Here is a 16,258-nt window from a genome sequence, read left to right on the forward strand (position 1 = left end):
TTAAAAGTGAAATAGGATTAGTATATATTAATCTGGAGCAAGGCTCCATTATTAGTATCTGCTGCAATGCCGACTGGTTTTCCTGAAGTTCCCTTCCTGTTTATTCTGGACATAACTATGAGGCTGGGCTGTACAGGAAAATGACAGTAAATGAGAATTGTTGACAAAATCTTCCTGTTTGGCAATAATTATTATGTTTCTCAACTTAATGAACCAAGAATTCAATCAGACCAGTTTTGTTCTGTGAGCAATAACTTGTTTTCCTGTTTCTCATCAGTGTTTTCTGCAGCTTGTGCTGGATGTATCCAGGGTTAGATTATGGGCACTCCGTCTCTAGGCAGTAATTGAATGAAGAGCCTCTGGGGTCATGGGCTGTGAACAGGATGCAAAAAGTGATCTGTGCTGTCAAGATCTGCAAATTGCATTGCTGCCTATTATCTGCCACCATTTTCAATCATTACTAGCTTTCAAACCATATCCACACTTACAAGTCTGTAGAATGTTATCTTCCTAATTTATTTTTTCCCTCTGAAAAGCTTCATGACTTGTTAAGTGCTAGAAGGTTAAAGCACATATGCTTCAGGATGTTCTTTTAACCCTGACCCTGTTCCATTGTGGATTAAACTGAATGGGCAGCACACTCGTGGACTGACCTACGAATCAGCCATGCATGCTGTAGGATGGAACAACCAGCATAGCAAAACATTTGAAGGGACAACTTGGAAATGGGGAACAAGAACTTGTCTAAGTTTTGCCATAGTATCTTGTATTCCAATGTATAATTATGCAAGTCAGCATTTCACATGCCTTTCACAACCTCAGATGTCCCAAAATGCCACCAAAGTACTTTTGAAGGGTATAGCAAACTCCAAGAAACAGCAATGCAAAAGTGACCAGGTAATCTGTTTTTATTGTGATGTTGGTTGAGGGTTAGATATTGGACAGGAGCCCAGGGTGAACTCCCCAGTTCGGAATGATTACCATAGGACTTTTTTCACATCGATCAGATAGGCCTTGGTTTAACATTTCATCTGAAAGGCAACATTCTTTTGCAAGATCCCATCAACAACTCTACATCTGGTCAATTTTCCTTAACGATGTTGGTTGAGGGAAGAATGTTGCCTGGGATACCTAGCGAATGACCCTGCCTCCAAGATCAGTATCTCCTCCTGAAGGTGTGTGGTGCTCACAGTTCTCCCTGTGTGATGTAGCCAGGCCTTTTTTTTCATCTGTAATTGTACAACAAAGCAGAGCCCAGTCACATGATGCCACCTTATACATCTTATACACCTTATAGTTCTGTCACGTTACAAGCAGACATGATGGTGACCACGCTCTGCATTTAAGGGAGGGGTTCCCAACAGCCAAGAGAGTGTAAATATGGAAACACAAATCGACCTCCTTGTGACTCCGAGCTGTTTTAATGTAGGAAACAGGGATGGTTAAAACATGATAGTCAATAGTGCAATCTTTAAAACATTGCGCTGAGGCATTAGAATTGGTATTAGGCCTGTGGAATCCCGAAGGGAATTCAGGACCAAAGGAATTCCTGGACTTGTTTTGATTGCCAATATGGGTCAAAGAGGAATTTCTCAAGATTTTTTTTCCGCCTACCCAAATTGGTCTGGGCTTTTTACCTAGATTTGTCTCTCCCAGGAGGTTGCATGATCTGACCTGCTGAGTTTCCAGCATTTTCTGTATTATGCCTAATAAATGACCTTTGAATTGGCCATGTTGGAGCAGATTAGATTGTCTTTAAGTAACAATGTGGTAGTTTTAAGGTCACTGTTATTGATTTTTATTCCAGGTTTATTTAATTACTTAGCAGGATTTGAACTTGTGTTTGCAAGGTCACTAGGCCAGGCCTCTGGATGCTTACCCAGTAATCTAATCACTGTGCTCCCATACCCAGCTAAAAGAGACCTTTGGTATATTAACAGATGAATGCATTTGTCTGACCTCCCACCCAGCTGTATTTTAACTGAGGCTTTGAACTGTTTCATTTTATTTTACTTGTCTCTTACTCACTCACTCGTGGGGGTTGTGTGGAGAGATCTTTTCCCAAGCATGATGGTGCCAAATCAACAGTTGTGAGCCAGCAATCCATGACATCTCTCTCCCCAACTCCAGTACCCTTGAGTAATGGATGAATCGGTGCCAGCATTAGCCCCAGTACTTTTACTCCTTAGGTTGAAAGGCTGTCAAATTGAAACTCTGTTTCTCTCTCTCTCTCTCCTTTAAGGAGAGAGATACTTAACCTGGAGGCAGTTCAGAGAAGGTTCGCTCAGTTGATTGCTGGGATGAAGGAGTTATGTTATGATGGACAATTGAGCAGGTTGGATCAATACTCATTGAGGTTAGAAGAATGAGACTTGATATGGATCATGTGCAGGGAGAAGAGATTTTGTTTAATTTGGCATTGTGTTCAGCACAGCCATTGTGGGCCGAAAGGCCTGTTCCTGTTCTATGTAATGAGAGTTGATCTTATTGAGGGGGATTCACAGGGTGGATACTGAGAAACTTTTTCCCTAGTGGGGGTATCTAGAACTAGGGGGACATCGTTTCTGGAATAGGAGTTGTCCATTTAAGACAGATGAGGAGGAATTTCTTCTCTCAGATCATGAATCTTTGGAACTCTCTACCCTGAGAGACACGAGAGATTCTGCAGATGCTGGAATCTGGAGCAACACACACAAGATGCTGGAGGAACTCAGCAGGTCAGGCAACATCTATGGAGGGAAATAAACACTCGACATTTCAGGTTGAGACCCTTCGTTAGGACTGTCGTCCTGTCATCTTACATCCAGTCCTGATGAAGGGTCTCAACCCGAAACGTCGACTGTTTATTTCCGTCTGTAGATGCTGCCTAACCTGTTAAGTTCCTCCAGCATCTTGTGTGTGTTACCCCTGAGAGCTGTGGGGGGTAGAGTCATTGAATGCTTTCATGGGAGATTTTTGGACTAAAAGGGGTGCCCAGGGTTATGGGCATACAGGCAGAATAGTGAAGCTGAGGCCAAAATCAGACAAGCTGTGATCTATCGAATGGTAGAGCAGGCTCGAGGGGAGGTATAGTCAACCCCCACTCTTGTTATGTTCTCTGAATTGCTGAGTATTTCCAACATTTTCCGTTTTAATTTCAGATTGCCAGTGTCTATATTATTTTGCTTTAGTATTAGCTGTGCGTAGAGGTAATACAGAGCAGCAGGCAGTATTGCTGTCATTGCTGTATTTATCTGTTGCTCAGTGAGTCACAATCTTTCCCACACCTGGAGTTGAACACAGAAACTCAAGCCAATCTAACCAGAGTTTAACGTTCACCCTCTTGTACTCCAGTTGTGTTTCTTGTGCTCTCTTTGTACCTGTCCCTTGCTGTCTTTCTGTACATGTCTTAGGAGCATTCTACTCGTTTGTCAGGGGACCACTGTGCTTTTTTGGATTTTAGGGTAAGGGATTGCTTGGTGCATGGGAGGTGGGAAGGGGAAAGAAAAGTAGAACAAGCAATAAACTCGTGTGTTGATGCCTTGAGGGAGATGTTAGTTGTGGGAGGCCAAGTGAGCTGGGACTCGCATGAGCTGAGTTCTGATGCTGCAGTGATTATTGTGAAATACAGAAATAGGCACAAGATATCTTAGTTTATCCAATAAAATGAGTGAAAGTATGTTTTTAATGTCAAGAGATGCTCTACTGTTCAATGACTGTTGACCTCATGCCAATAACATTCATTGAATAAGAGGCTGGTGCTAATGCATGTCTCTTTTCTGTTGTACAGCCTGGTAAGGTCGATCCCCCAACTACTCACAGCTTCAAGGAGAAGACATTTAAGAAGAAGAAGCACTGTGTGGTATGCAAGCAGCCAATCACGTCACAGGGGATCTTATGTCGCAGTAAGTGAAGTCCTGGCAACACAGCGCAGAGTTCCTGCCAAATCGTGAAACTTCAAACTGTTTTTCCGAGGGGAAAGAGTCAGTCAGTGTCAGACTCTGGATCAGTTTTCTCACCGGCATCAGTTGTCTTTTGGGTGAGACATTAAACTGAGGCCCCATCTGTCCTCTCAGGTGGATGTGATGCTATCTTAAAAAAGAGCAGGGGAGTTCTCCTGGTTGTCCTGAGACTAGTGTTTATCCCTTAGCCAACATCATTATGAGTTTGTTTCTGTTTGCGGGAGCTTGATGTGCACAAATTGGCACCTGTGTATCCTACATTGCAGCAGTGACCTGATTTCATTTGCGGTAAAGAGCTTTGAGGCATTCTGAAAAGGGAGGTGAAAGGCCCTCTGGAAAAGAGAGTGTTAAAAATATGACACCCCTTCCCCTATTCTGTAATTGCCCTTCCTCCTTCCCTCCTGGCCAGGCATCAACTATGATAGATGTGGACCATGGGTCACGTGCCTTCCTGTTGGGCCTGTGCTGGCTCAGAGGTGAACAATTCTTGAAGTGATTTGCTTTTTGAACTTTGTTCACTTTTGGCCCTGGACTTGCCAGCGACAGCCTGGCTGGGGTTATGAAAATCGTAAGGCAGTGAAGGATAGGAATAAAGCTTGGAACCATCACTTACTGCCATCTTGGGGAAGCTAGAACAAGAAGGCATAGTTTCAGAATATGGAGTCACCCATTTAAAGCAGAGATGAGAAGGGATTTTCTTCTCTGAGGACTGTGACTCTTTAATTCCCTACCCCAGAGAGTTGTGAAGGCAGATTTATTGAGTATATTGAAGGGTGAGACTGCACCTGGCGTATTGCGTACACTTTTGGTCTCCATGTTTAAGGAAGGATACACTTGCACTGGAGGTGGTGCAGGTTCATTGGGTTGATTCCCAGGATGAAGGATTGATGTCTGAAGTGAGGTTGAGCAGGCTTGGTCTATACTCATTGCAGTTTAGGAGAATGAGGGAGTATCTCATTAAACCATATAAGATTTTGAGGGGGGTTGACAGGGTGGATGCTGTGAGGATGTTTCCCTGGTGGGGGTATCTAGATCCAGGGAACAGAGTTTCAGAATAAGGGGTTGCCCATTTCAGACACAGATGAGGAGGAATTCCTCTCTCAGAGGGAGGTGCAGCTGAAGGCATGGCTGCCAATGGTGGAGTGATTAAATTTGGAGATGGTCAAGAACAACTTCTTGTTGGAGGAGCGCGAAGGTTTGTGGGGCTGTAGGAGGGTTGAGACCATGGAGGGATTTAAAAACAAAGATGTGAATTTGATAATGGCACTATGCCACCATTAAACTCCACCCTCCCTTAGTTACACGCCCCTTCAAATCCAGGGTCAATTGTCTTTGGCTGACACTAAGTTTCAATAGGCAGAAACAGACAACATTTTTTCATCCTGATTTGTTAATTTTGGAAAGTAATTGCTAGGAGGCACATAAATCATTAAACAAGATAACTATTAGGTCTCAAAACAGAAAATGTTGGAAACACTCAGTAGGCAGGGTCTGTAGGCACTCAGTTAGGCAGCGTCTGTGGAAAGAGAAACAGAGTTAATATTTCAGGTCAAAGAGACTTCATCAGACCTGGCAAAGAGAGTAAACAAATTAGTTTTAAATTGCAGAGAAGATGGAGGGAAGCATGGATAGGATAAGGGGAATATCTGTGATAGGGTGAGTCCAGGGTTATTGAGGCCATCCAGTCAAAGGTTAATGGGGACAGTGGTGAGTGAGAATACAGACAAAGGAACGTGAAAAGGTGAGAAATACCAGGGCTGTGGGACATGCCTAGCAGGTCAGGCTGTAATAATGAGAGAAAAACTGAGCCAATACACAGATGGATGACTGACAGCAGAAATCGGCCAGTTCTGATACAGATAGAGAAAGCAAGTTACCTGAAGTTGGAGAATTCAGTATTGAATCTGGAAGGCTGCAGCATGCCCACACAGAAGATGAGATGACGTTCCTCAAGCTTGCTTTGGGCTTCATAATAACAGTGCGGGAGGCCACTGGTAGACAGCTGAGAGAGGGAGTGGGACAGAGAATTAAACTGGCAGGTAACAGGAAGTTCAGGGTCACCCCGTGTGGACTGAACACAGGTGCTCTGCAAGCGGTCATTCAATCTGAGTTTGGCTTCTCCAGTGTAGAAGAGACCAAATTGTGAGCACTAAATGCAGTAGGCATAAGACGCTAGTTGACCTCCTTCCCATCATTCTGTGGTCTACTGTCCTCTCCTATCACAGTCCATCTTGTTCAGCCCTTAGCCTCTTCCACCTACCACCTCCCATCTTCTCACATCATTCTCACTTTCCCCCCCTCACCTGGATTCACCTGTCACCTGCCAGCTTGTGCTCCTCCCACTCCCCCCACCCTTTTATTCTGGCTTCTGCCCTCTTCCTTTCCAGTCCAGATGAAGGGTCTCGGCCCAAAACATTGACGGTTCATTTCCTTCCATAGATGCTACCTGACCTGCTGAGTTCCTCCAGCATTTTGTGTGTTGCATTAAATGCAGTACACGAGACTGGAAGACATGCAAGTGAATTGTTGCCTTACTTGGATGGATTGTTGGGACCCTGGATGGTGGAAGGGAAGAGGTGGAAGGGAAAAAGTGAAAGGGCAGGTGTTACAACTCCCGTGGTTGCATTGGGAATATCCCATAATAGGGGAGTGGTTAATGGGGACAGAAGAGTGGACTGGAGAGTCACAAAAGGAATGGTCTCTTTGAAATTGTGAAAGGAGAGGGGAGGAGAAGCTGTGTTTAGTATAGTTGTGTTGGAGCTCCCTCATACACACAAGCCTTCAGTACCTTCTCTCAGCCAGCACAACTACCACTTGTGTTACTCACTCTCCTGGTCTCAACCCTGTCACAGATAACCCCCTGTTCTCTCCACCTCTCCTTCTAGCACCCCCACCCCTCCTCCCCCACCACCCCTGCACCCCACCCAAAATTAAAGTCTTTAACTTTAAACTTGTTTCATTTCTAACTTTTCTTAGCTCTGATGAAATGTTAACCGTGTTTCCAGCTTCACAGATTCTGCGTAACCTCCTGAGTATTTACAGCATTCTCTATTTGTATATCAGAGAGCACTACACTAGTTCCAGCAAAACTAACATCTGATAACGCTTGCTTACAATGGAAAACACCTGAGGTTTATTGAATAGCTGTCATGGGTGTGAAAACAGACAAAGAGAGTTTCACAGAAAGTACCATACAAGATGGACTTGATACCACTGGGGAGATCACGCCAGCAGGAGTCTGAAGCCAACTCAAAATAATACATTTTTTAACTGATTCCCCCCTCTCCCTCTCCTTCCCCCTCTCCCCCCACCCCACCCCCTTTCCCTCCCTCTCTCTTTCTCTCTGAAGGTGACTGGTGCACTGTGCATTATCTGTTTACATCTCATGTTTGCAACAGACAATGTTTTCTCCAATTTCTGGGCTGCTAAATGGGCCCTGGATCCTGTCAAAATGGAATTAATCAAAGTGGATGGTCATTAACTGGGCTGTTTTTTCAAAGACAGGAAAGTCCCTGGCTGGAACTTGCTGAGTGAAATATCCTGCCTTCCAGTAAATACTCTTTGCTCCCACCCTTGAGTTGTGATAATCAGTCATGTAGCGAATGGAGGTTGAAGTTGGCAGCAAGCTCTCAGTGGAAGCAGGCACAGGATTGATTTCCAGTGTGCCTAATATTGTCTCTCTCAAGCCCCACTGGCATGGTCTTTTCAGTGCTATGGTCCCTGCAGCATCACTGCAGCTCATCCAGTGTGTGGCCTGCTTGCCATGGAAATAGTGACATAACCAAGGGAGTCTTTTAAATCTTAGATGTCTACTGAACTGGATGGTTTAGTGGGCCATTTCTGTGCAGTTGAGTCAACCACATGGATGTGGGTTTAGGTCACTTGTAGACCAAGACTGGGTAAGGACAGCAGAATTCTGTCCCTGAAAGACATTTGTGAACTGGATGGGTTTTTATGGCAATTCAATGGTTTTATGGTCACTCTTCCTAATATAAGCTTTATATTCCAGAATCACTTCATTAGTTGAATTTAAATTCACCAACTACAGGATACAAATCCATGTCTCTCAATCAGCAGTCCTGGTCTTTAGATACCAGGCCACTATGGTACAATATTCTTGATTATTTAAGTTCTCAGTACTTCTGTAAGCTGTTGGAAGAGCTTGGATGGTGGAGGTGGGGGATTAAACCCTTAGTTTTCCTCTTTGTTTACACTTGTTACAAGGCTTTGAGAAGTCAGTAGTGTTGCTCAACAAACGGAGAAAGCAAGTTACCTTAAAAACAAATGTCCCAGCTTTGATGTGAAAGAGATGATCATAGAAGCTGACATTGACCACTTGCTTAGCTGGTTCACAGATTGGGGCTTTATATCAATAGGTTGAATGTGGAGAAACTGTTTCTATTTCTGGTTGAGTCCAGAAAAAAGAGGCTTCAATCTGAAAAAACTACTAGCACATCATTTTGAGACTTTAGAAGGAATTTTTTGATACAGTGTTCAGATTACAGACCTGGATGTTTTGTAGAGTGGTTGGAGCTGGGAGTGTTGATAAATAGAAAAGGCTTTTTCTATCCAGTCTTCCATGATTTCTGGACTAACCAAAGTACTTGGTAACCAATGAAAAACTTTTGAATATTCAGCGAATCAGTCAGCATCACTGGAGAGACATTATTAACCTTTTGGGCCAATGACCTTTCATAGAACTGGAGAAATTAGAAATCAATTGTGTTTTAAATTGCAGAAAATGGCTGGAGGGTCAGAGAGAATGAAATGGAAGATTTGTGATAGGATTCTGGGTTAACAGAGATAATTTAAATTCAATTAATGAAATAAATCTGGAATAAAAATTTTATATCAGTAATGGGGACCACAAAATCATTGAATTATTGTAAAAACCACAGATGATTTGGAGAAGCTTGATTGACACAAGTGGAAGCTCAGAAGGGAAGAGGAACGAGAGACAGACCAACTGGAGGTTGAAGGGAGAGGAAAGGAAGAGCTACTGGAGACTGCCAATTTCACTGGCCCATCGTCAGCAACTTCCATTTCAATAGCACCTTTAATGTAGTAAAATGTCCCCAGGTACTCTCCGGGAGTGTCTATCAAACAAAATCTGATGCCACACCACATGAGAAGGTGTTGGGGTGGGTGACCAGAAACTCGATCAGTGAGGGAGATTTTAAGGAGGAGGAGAGAAAGGTGGAGAAATTTTAGGAGGGGATTCCAGAGCTGCCAATGGAGGAGCAATTAAAATCAGGGATTAATGTGGCCTTCTTAAGATAAGATATCTTTATTAGTCACATGTACATCGAAACACACAGTGAAATACATCTTCTGGGGCAGCCTGCAAATGTCGCCACGTTTCTGGCGCCAACATAGCATGCCCACAACTTCCTAACCCGTACGTCTTTTGGAATGTGGGAGGAAACCAGAGCACCAGGAGGAAACCCACGCAGACACAGGAGAACGTACAAACTCCTTACAGACAGCGGCGGGAATTGAACCTGGGTCGCTGGCGCTGTAAAGCGTTACGCTAACCGCTACACTACCGTGCCTTCTTGGAGGCTTAATGCGATCTTGGAGGCTTGTAAGAATGATTAGAAAGAGAGAGGGAGAGAAGAGACACGAGGGATTTGAAAGCTAGGATTAGAGTTTTTTAAATGGAGAATTTGCTTAATCAGGAGCTGGGGTGGGGTGTGAGATCAGTGTGAGCTGCAGCACACACAGCGAGGTTCTGGATGTGCTCAGGAGGAAAGTGGGAAGGTGGTCAGGGGTGCCTTGGGTGAAATGAATCGGAGGATAGTTGTGGAAGAGGATTTCAGCAGCGGAGGCAAGGAGGAGCGGAGTCATGCTACTCTACAGAGGTAAGAATGGTTGGTCTTAGTGATGGCGTGGATAGGCAGCCCTGTGCCTCACTAGGTTTGCCAATACTCTGGTTCAGCCTCAGACAGTGGCCTGGGAGAGATAAGGAGGCACTCGCAGGGATTTTGCTGTGAGGAGCTGAAGAACTTCCAGCTCACATGCCAGAGGCTGAAGGAAGGCCTGGCACACACACAGCAGAGCAGAATTCTAATTAACAACACAAAGAAAGGAAATGACATATAATGACCTTTAATAGAGTATGAACTCACTCACCACATTTACAGAGTGCTAGCTGAGGGGGAATGTCAGAAATAATCAGCAGCTCCTCCCACTGACAATTTATGGTCTGCCACAGAACAAATGACTAATCCAGACCACATTTCCATACTGCAAATGGTGCATAGAGTCTACTCTAGCTGGGTTTTGAAGGCCAGTTTTACTTGGATTGAATCTGACCAGATACTGCTGTTTGCCAGAATGAAAACAGTCCCCATCTTGTACTGCCACTATGAAAACAACAGTTCCGAGGTCCCTGCCACTGCCTCTTCAGAATCCAAATGGGTTTTGCACTCTTGGCCTTTTTAGAGAGGCTTTGGGGGTGTCAACACGGTGAGTGTGTCTATTCCCTCCCATTGCTGTTGTTCCCCCACAGCCGAATGTCACTCTGATGTAGCTGAGCTTGGGAGCTCAGAAGATTTGAATCCGCTCCTCTTATTTTGCAAGGCAGCTCTTCTGGGCTTTAGGGCTGGCATGTTCTCAGGCCACTGAACCTTGTCTCCATCTTTCTTGGCTTGACTGTGATGTCTCCACAGAGCCCCCTGAGCCTGCTCACTTGCACACAAGGTACGGCCCACCAGAGAGCTTTGAGTACATTTGGTTTGTCAGTTCTGATGGTCTTGGATCAAATAACCATGAGTATGGTCATGAGTCATTCTCCTTATGGCCGTCTAGGTACTGCTTCAGTCTGTTGGTAAACCACAGGTGTTGAATTGCCTGGGCTCCTCCCACTTTCTCTGTCTCCCTCTCTGTCTCTCTCCCGCCCCCCACTCTGTCTCTCTCCCCCCCGTCTCTCTCCCGCCCCCCCACTCTGTCTCTCTCCCCCCGTCTCTCTCCCGCCCCCCCACTCTGTCTCTCTCCCCCCCGTCTCTCTCCCGCCCCCCACTCTCTCTCTCCCCCCCGTCTCTCTCCCGCCCCCCCACTCTGTCTCTCTCCCCCCCGTCTCTCTCCCGCCCCCCACTCTGTCTCTCTCCCCCCGTCTCTCTCCCGCCCCCCTACTCTGTCTCTCTCCCCCCCGTCTCTCTCCCGCCCCCCCACTCTGTCTCTCTCCCCCCGTCTCTCTCCCGCCCCCCCACTCTGTCTCTCTCCCCCCCGTCTCTCTCCCGCCCCCCCATTCTGTCTCTCTCCCCCCGTCTCTCTCCCGCCCCCCACTCTGTCTCTCTCCCCCCCGTCTCTCCCCCGCCCCCCCACTCTGTCTCTCTCCCCCCCTCTGTCTCTCCCCCCCGTCTCTCTCCCCCCCTCTGTCTCTCTCTCCCCGTCTCTCTCTCCCCCCTCTCTGTCTCTCCCCCCTCTCTGTCTCTCTCCCCCCATCTCTCTCCCGCCCCCCCACTCTGTCTCTCTCCCCCCCGTCTCTCTCCCGCCCCCCCACTCTGTCTCTCTCCCCCCATCTCTCTCCCGCCCCCCACTCTCTCTCTCCCCCCGTCTCTCTCCCGCCCCCCCACTCTGTCTCTCTCCCCCCCGTCTCTCTCCCGCCCCCCACTCTGTCTCTCTCCCCCCGTCTCTCTCCCGCACCCCAATCTGTCTCTCTCCCCCCCGTCTCTCTCCCGCCCCCCCACTCTGTCTCTCTCCCCCCCGTCTCTCTCCCGCCCCCCCACTCTGTCTCTCTCCCCCCGTCTCTCTCCCGCCCCCCACTCTGTCTCTCTCCCCCTGTCTCTCTCCCGCCCCCCCCACTCTGTCTCTCTCCCCCCGTCTCTCTCCCGCCCCCCCACTCTGTCTCTCTCCCCCCCTCTGTCTCTCCCCCCCCGTCTCTCTCCCCCCTCTGTCTCTCTCTCCCCGTCTCTCTCTCCCCCTCTCTGTCTCTCCCCCCTCTCTGTCTCTCTCCCCCCATCTCTCTCCCCCCCGTCTCTCTCCCCCACCCCTCTCCCCCACCCCCCTCTCTCCTCCCCCTCTCTCCTCCCCCTCCCCTCCCCCACCCCCCTCTCTCCCACCCACTCACATTCATCTCTCACATCTCTCCCTCTTTGGCAGTAAGCTCTGGACCACGACTGTTTGTTTTGCCATGACCTATTTCACTCTTTGTGGCCCTCTGCATCATGTAATTCACAAGCTTGCGAGTGGCTCATCCCCGGTACTCTCCCCAATCTTTTATACTGTTAATCACAAAATAGAAACTGTGTTATTAATTGTTTCAATAGAAATATATCAACAGCAGAAGACCACTGAGATAACACCAACTATTATAGGATATCCGAGAAATTCTGTCAAGTTTTGCTAATCTCTCCCCAGTCCCCAGAAAATCTAAAGCTCAGCCACACTCTGCTGATGGGTCACTAATGTGGTGCAGGATTCAATTTTTGCATCCAAACTGGTGGGAATTGTGATTGCTCCTGTCTGCCAGAGACTTGCTGGTCTTCCACTGTGAGGACATGTTCCCCATAGAATGCTGCCGACTGGCACATTCCAGAGTGCAGGAGTATGTGCCGAGGGACGCACTGAAGCTTGGTGCAGCCCCTGAAAAGTCTAGGGTCCTGCTGCCGCTGCACACTGAAAGGCTAGGTCCTGTGTAACTGCCTCTTAAACACTTTATGGGTACACTGTTTAAAGAGGAAACATGAGTGGCATTAATGCATTAAATTGATGGTATGATGAACGGGTTCCAATTGTATTTACTATGTATATTATGAATAAATTACATTTTTGAAATAAAATAAATGTAATGTCAGGACATCAGAAACGATTGAGAAAGTGGCCAAAGATTACAGTATCTACAATCTTAATGAGAACCTCACTGGATTTCCTCAACAATTGACTTTATTTTTTTTCTTTCTCCTCCAGTCTGCAAGTTAGCAAGTCACAAGAAATGTGAAACCAAGGTAAGATGATGCTTTATTTAATATGCTCACCTGGTTGGCTGTTTGAATGGGTGAATTGTCTGAAGTTTGCCTTTGTTGATTTAATTCAGTAAACTCCTGTCTTCCTCTTCCATGAATCCTGAAAAATGGTCACAGATGCTTGTATCTGACATCTGCCCTCTGACATCCACAAGCAAAAATATTGAGATAAGAATGAAATACTAGAAACATTCAGCAGGTCAGGCAGCATCTGTAGAGAGAGAAACAGGATTAATGTTTCTGATTGATGACCTTTCATCAGAACATTCATCTGATGAAATGTCTTTGACATGAAACATTGCCTCTGTTTTTCCTTCCACAGATGCTGCCAGAACTGCCGAGCATTTCCAGAATTCCTTGTTTTCATTACCCTCAGATATTCTCACTCCCTGTTTTCTCCTTAATCATGTTTCAGTCCACTACTTACTCGGCAGCTGTTGTGACCATGTGCTTGCAATGCACCAGGTTAGGGAGGGATTTTCATTGTGTGTAGAGATTGATGGGTGGCGTTAATCTGGAGTGGCTTCTTCAGGCCTGTGATGAGTCTCCCGTCTGTCCAAGTCATCAGCTCTGGCAATGGCATGGGGAAGCAAGGGTGTTTCTGTGCTTGTAGTCCTCGCGACAACATAGCAAGCCAGATGCTCAGTGCCATGGGGCAAACACCAGTCAGCAAGCAGGTGACTTTGCTTAAGCATTTTAGGCGTTCATGTCCAACTGGCAAATAATGTGGTGTTTGCCTTGTTGGCCTGGATTTTCTCTCTAACAGCCATTGAATTCAAACTGGAACACAGCACTAGACTGAAATGCATTACTCCTGTGGGCCAAAAGTGATAGTTGAGCTCTGCTTGCAGATCGGTTGCTTACAGTAAGAGCCGAAGTTTGGTGTGTGTTGGAACAAAGGGTCATGGGAAGGACGACAGGGCCACCAAACTGCATGGACAACTATGAGCCCAGCTGCACAGACTCGGCCGTAGCTGGTGATCCGCAGAGGGGCAGGAAGGGCAGCAGCAAGTTCATCACCAGGAAACTTTCTTTTGCACCGTGTCTCAGGCTGGGCAACATCAAAGATGGCCAAATGTTCCCACATTAATTGTTTATAACACAACTGATTTTCTTTTTGATTTGTTCAAGGCAGTTTAAATGTTTTAAGAAGTGCATCAGGAAATCCAGCTTGTCTGAAGAGTTTTCTGCAGTGAGTTTTATTTGCTGATTCTATCTCTTGTTTCTTTATTATATACCCCTTTCCAGATTACCAGATTGCCTGTGAATCCCTACCAGCAGATGTTCTACATTTTAACCCCTAACTGCCAGTCCTATCATCTTCCACCTCTTCCAAGGTTTAAATACTTGACTCTCTTCCTGTTCCTATTTCTGACCTCCAATTTCCCTTTTGAACCCCTCCCTCTGAATATGGGAGTGGGTTTTATTATTTTAGGTGCAGTTGATTTCAAGTTTGTGTGGGGTGGTGGAATTAGATTTGTAAAACCAAAATATAGCCAGAAGGATCCCAGTCTGTGTAATCACTGCACCACAGCTAAAGCAAGCCCCAGCCCCAGAAATTGCACTGTCCCACTATGCACTCATCATTGACTACAGTAACATAGAAGTTAAATTACTGGGCTTACTTCCAGAGTTCTTGACTATTGAGCCAAATGTTTGAGTTTGAATCACACCACAGTAGCTGGGGGAATTAATATTCAAGTAATTAAACAAATCTGGTTTAAAGAAAAACTAGCGACAGTAATCAAATGAATTATTGTAAAAGCTCATCTGATTCACTTTCGGGAATAAATTCTGTCTTTACCTGGTCTGGCCTGTATGTGACTCCAGCCAACAGCAAACAGTTCATTGTTAGCTCCCCTTTGAAAATGACTCACCAATCCACTCACTTCAGAGGCAATTAGGGATGGCTAATAAATGCAGGGCCCCGCCAATGACATCCACGCCCCGTGATGGATGAATTAAAAGAGCTGAGGAAACAGGACACAGTGGAATGTGAGGGTGCAGGGCTGTTTGTCTGCCCCACCCCCATGAAAGATCCTTTGTTCTGAAGGGGAGCATCAGCTCCTCGCCACATTTATACTGCACTTTCCACTTGGTAAAAATGTTTCCTGGAAGTGTTGTCAAACAAAAACTGACGCTGGGCCAACAAAAAAATGTTAGGGTGGATGTTAGATTTAAAATAAGGGCCCTAAATACATATATTTAGTACTTAAAGCATTCAGAGTCAGCTGCTGCACATTCTGGGATCTGCAGAGTGTCACTGAGGGGCTTGCAGTAACTTTGGCCCCTGCCACCATGTGAAAATTCCATGTTTTCAAAGCTGTACAGGACACGCTGTTCTCTGGAGTTTAAATTTAATCTCCAATCACCAGCAAGTTGGAAACCTGAATTATTCCCTCCTCCAAAATCCCATCAGGCATGCCCGTTCCCAGGCTGGCCATGGCCAAGACTGCCTGCCAATTAGCTGAGCAGTTTAATTGCTGCAGCCTCCCTGTTTGAGGCCCTTGGAGGATTTGCCACAGACAGTGGTCAGCAATGCAGAGAAGGACGGGGGAGGGGTGGAGGGAACTAATTGTCTATAAAAACAGAGTTGAGCAACAAGTGGGATGAAGTATCTGCCGATTTGACATAGTTGAATGTCTTGGAGAATTCATTAACAAAAAAAACCAGAAGTTTGTTCTGCAGAGTCTTGCTATCCTGAGCAGCTGGTTGTACCTTTGAACGTGCTGTCTTCCTGGGGGTTTCCTCGTGATCAACACTGGGCTGATCGCTTTACCCCTTTCACTTTTCTGACACTTTGTCACTCATTTCCCTAATTTGACTTCTTTCTTCCATCACTTGTGGTAAAGTGAGCTATTGGTCAACTGCTAATGCTGCTGTTGGTAGGTTGACGAGGCTGATTTCCACAGCACCTTCCCCCGCACAACCCACACTGGCCCCACAAGCCCCTATTTCCCCCCCTTTCCCTCTGGTGCTCCACGTGGTATCTACTTAGGAACCCATAAAACAACAACTGGGATTTATAAGACAGAAAGGGTTGTGGGTTCAAGTCCCACTCCAAAGACTGGGGTACAAAAATCAAGGCCGACCACTCCAGTGTGGTGCTGGGGGAGTGCTGTGCTGTTATGTGAGGCCCTGTCTGTCCTCTTGGATATTATTTTGAAGAACAGCAGTGGGGGGAGTTTCCTGTGGGGTCTTGGTCAATATTTATCCTCTCATTGCCATCATTAAAGAAAATTTCTTAGTCATTATCACATTATTAATTGTGGGAGAATAGTAAGGTACTCCATTGATCTTGAGATGGTTTGTGACATCATGAGGTTATAGAAATGTAAGCCTTTCTTGCTT

At 46.1% G+C, this 16,258-nt stretch overlaps 1 protein-coding gene across 14 annotated transcripts in view; it reads left to right on the top strand.

Moving 5' to 3' along the window:
* Positions 1-16,258, top strand: part of LOC127567065 (tensin-2-like) — a 190,163-nt gene that overhangs the window by 68,740 nt on the left and 105,165 nt on the right. For all 14 annotated transcript variants that reach the window (XM_052009740.1, XM_052009741.1, XM_052009743.1 and 11 more), the window contains 2 exons: positions 3,770-3,884; positions 12,852-12,889. In XM_052009740.1, the coding sequence (XP_051865700.1) occupies positions 3,770-3,884; positions 12,852-12,889 (153 nt within the window). The remainder of the gene's footprint in view (positions 1-3,769; positions 3,885-12,851; positions 12,890-16,258) is intronic.

Source organism: Pristis pectinata, chromosome X (genome assembly GCF_009764475.1).
Source record: "Pristis pectinata isolate sPriPec2 chromosome X, sPriPec2.1.pri, whole genome shotgun sequence".
Taxonomy (NCBI): Eukaryota; Metazoa; Chordata; class Chondrichthyes; order Rhinopristiformes; family Pristidae; genus Pristis; species Pristis pectinata.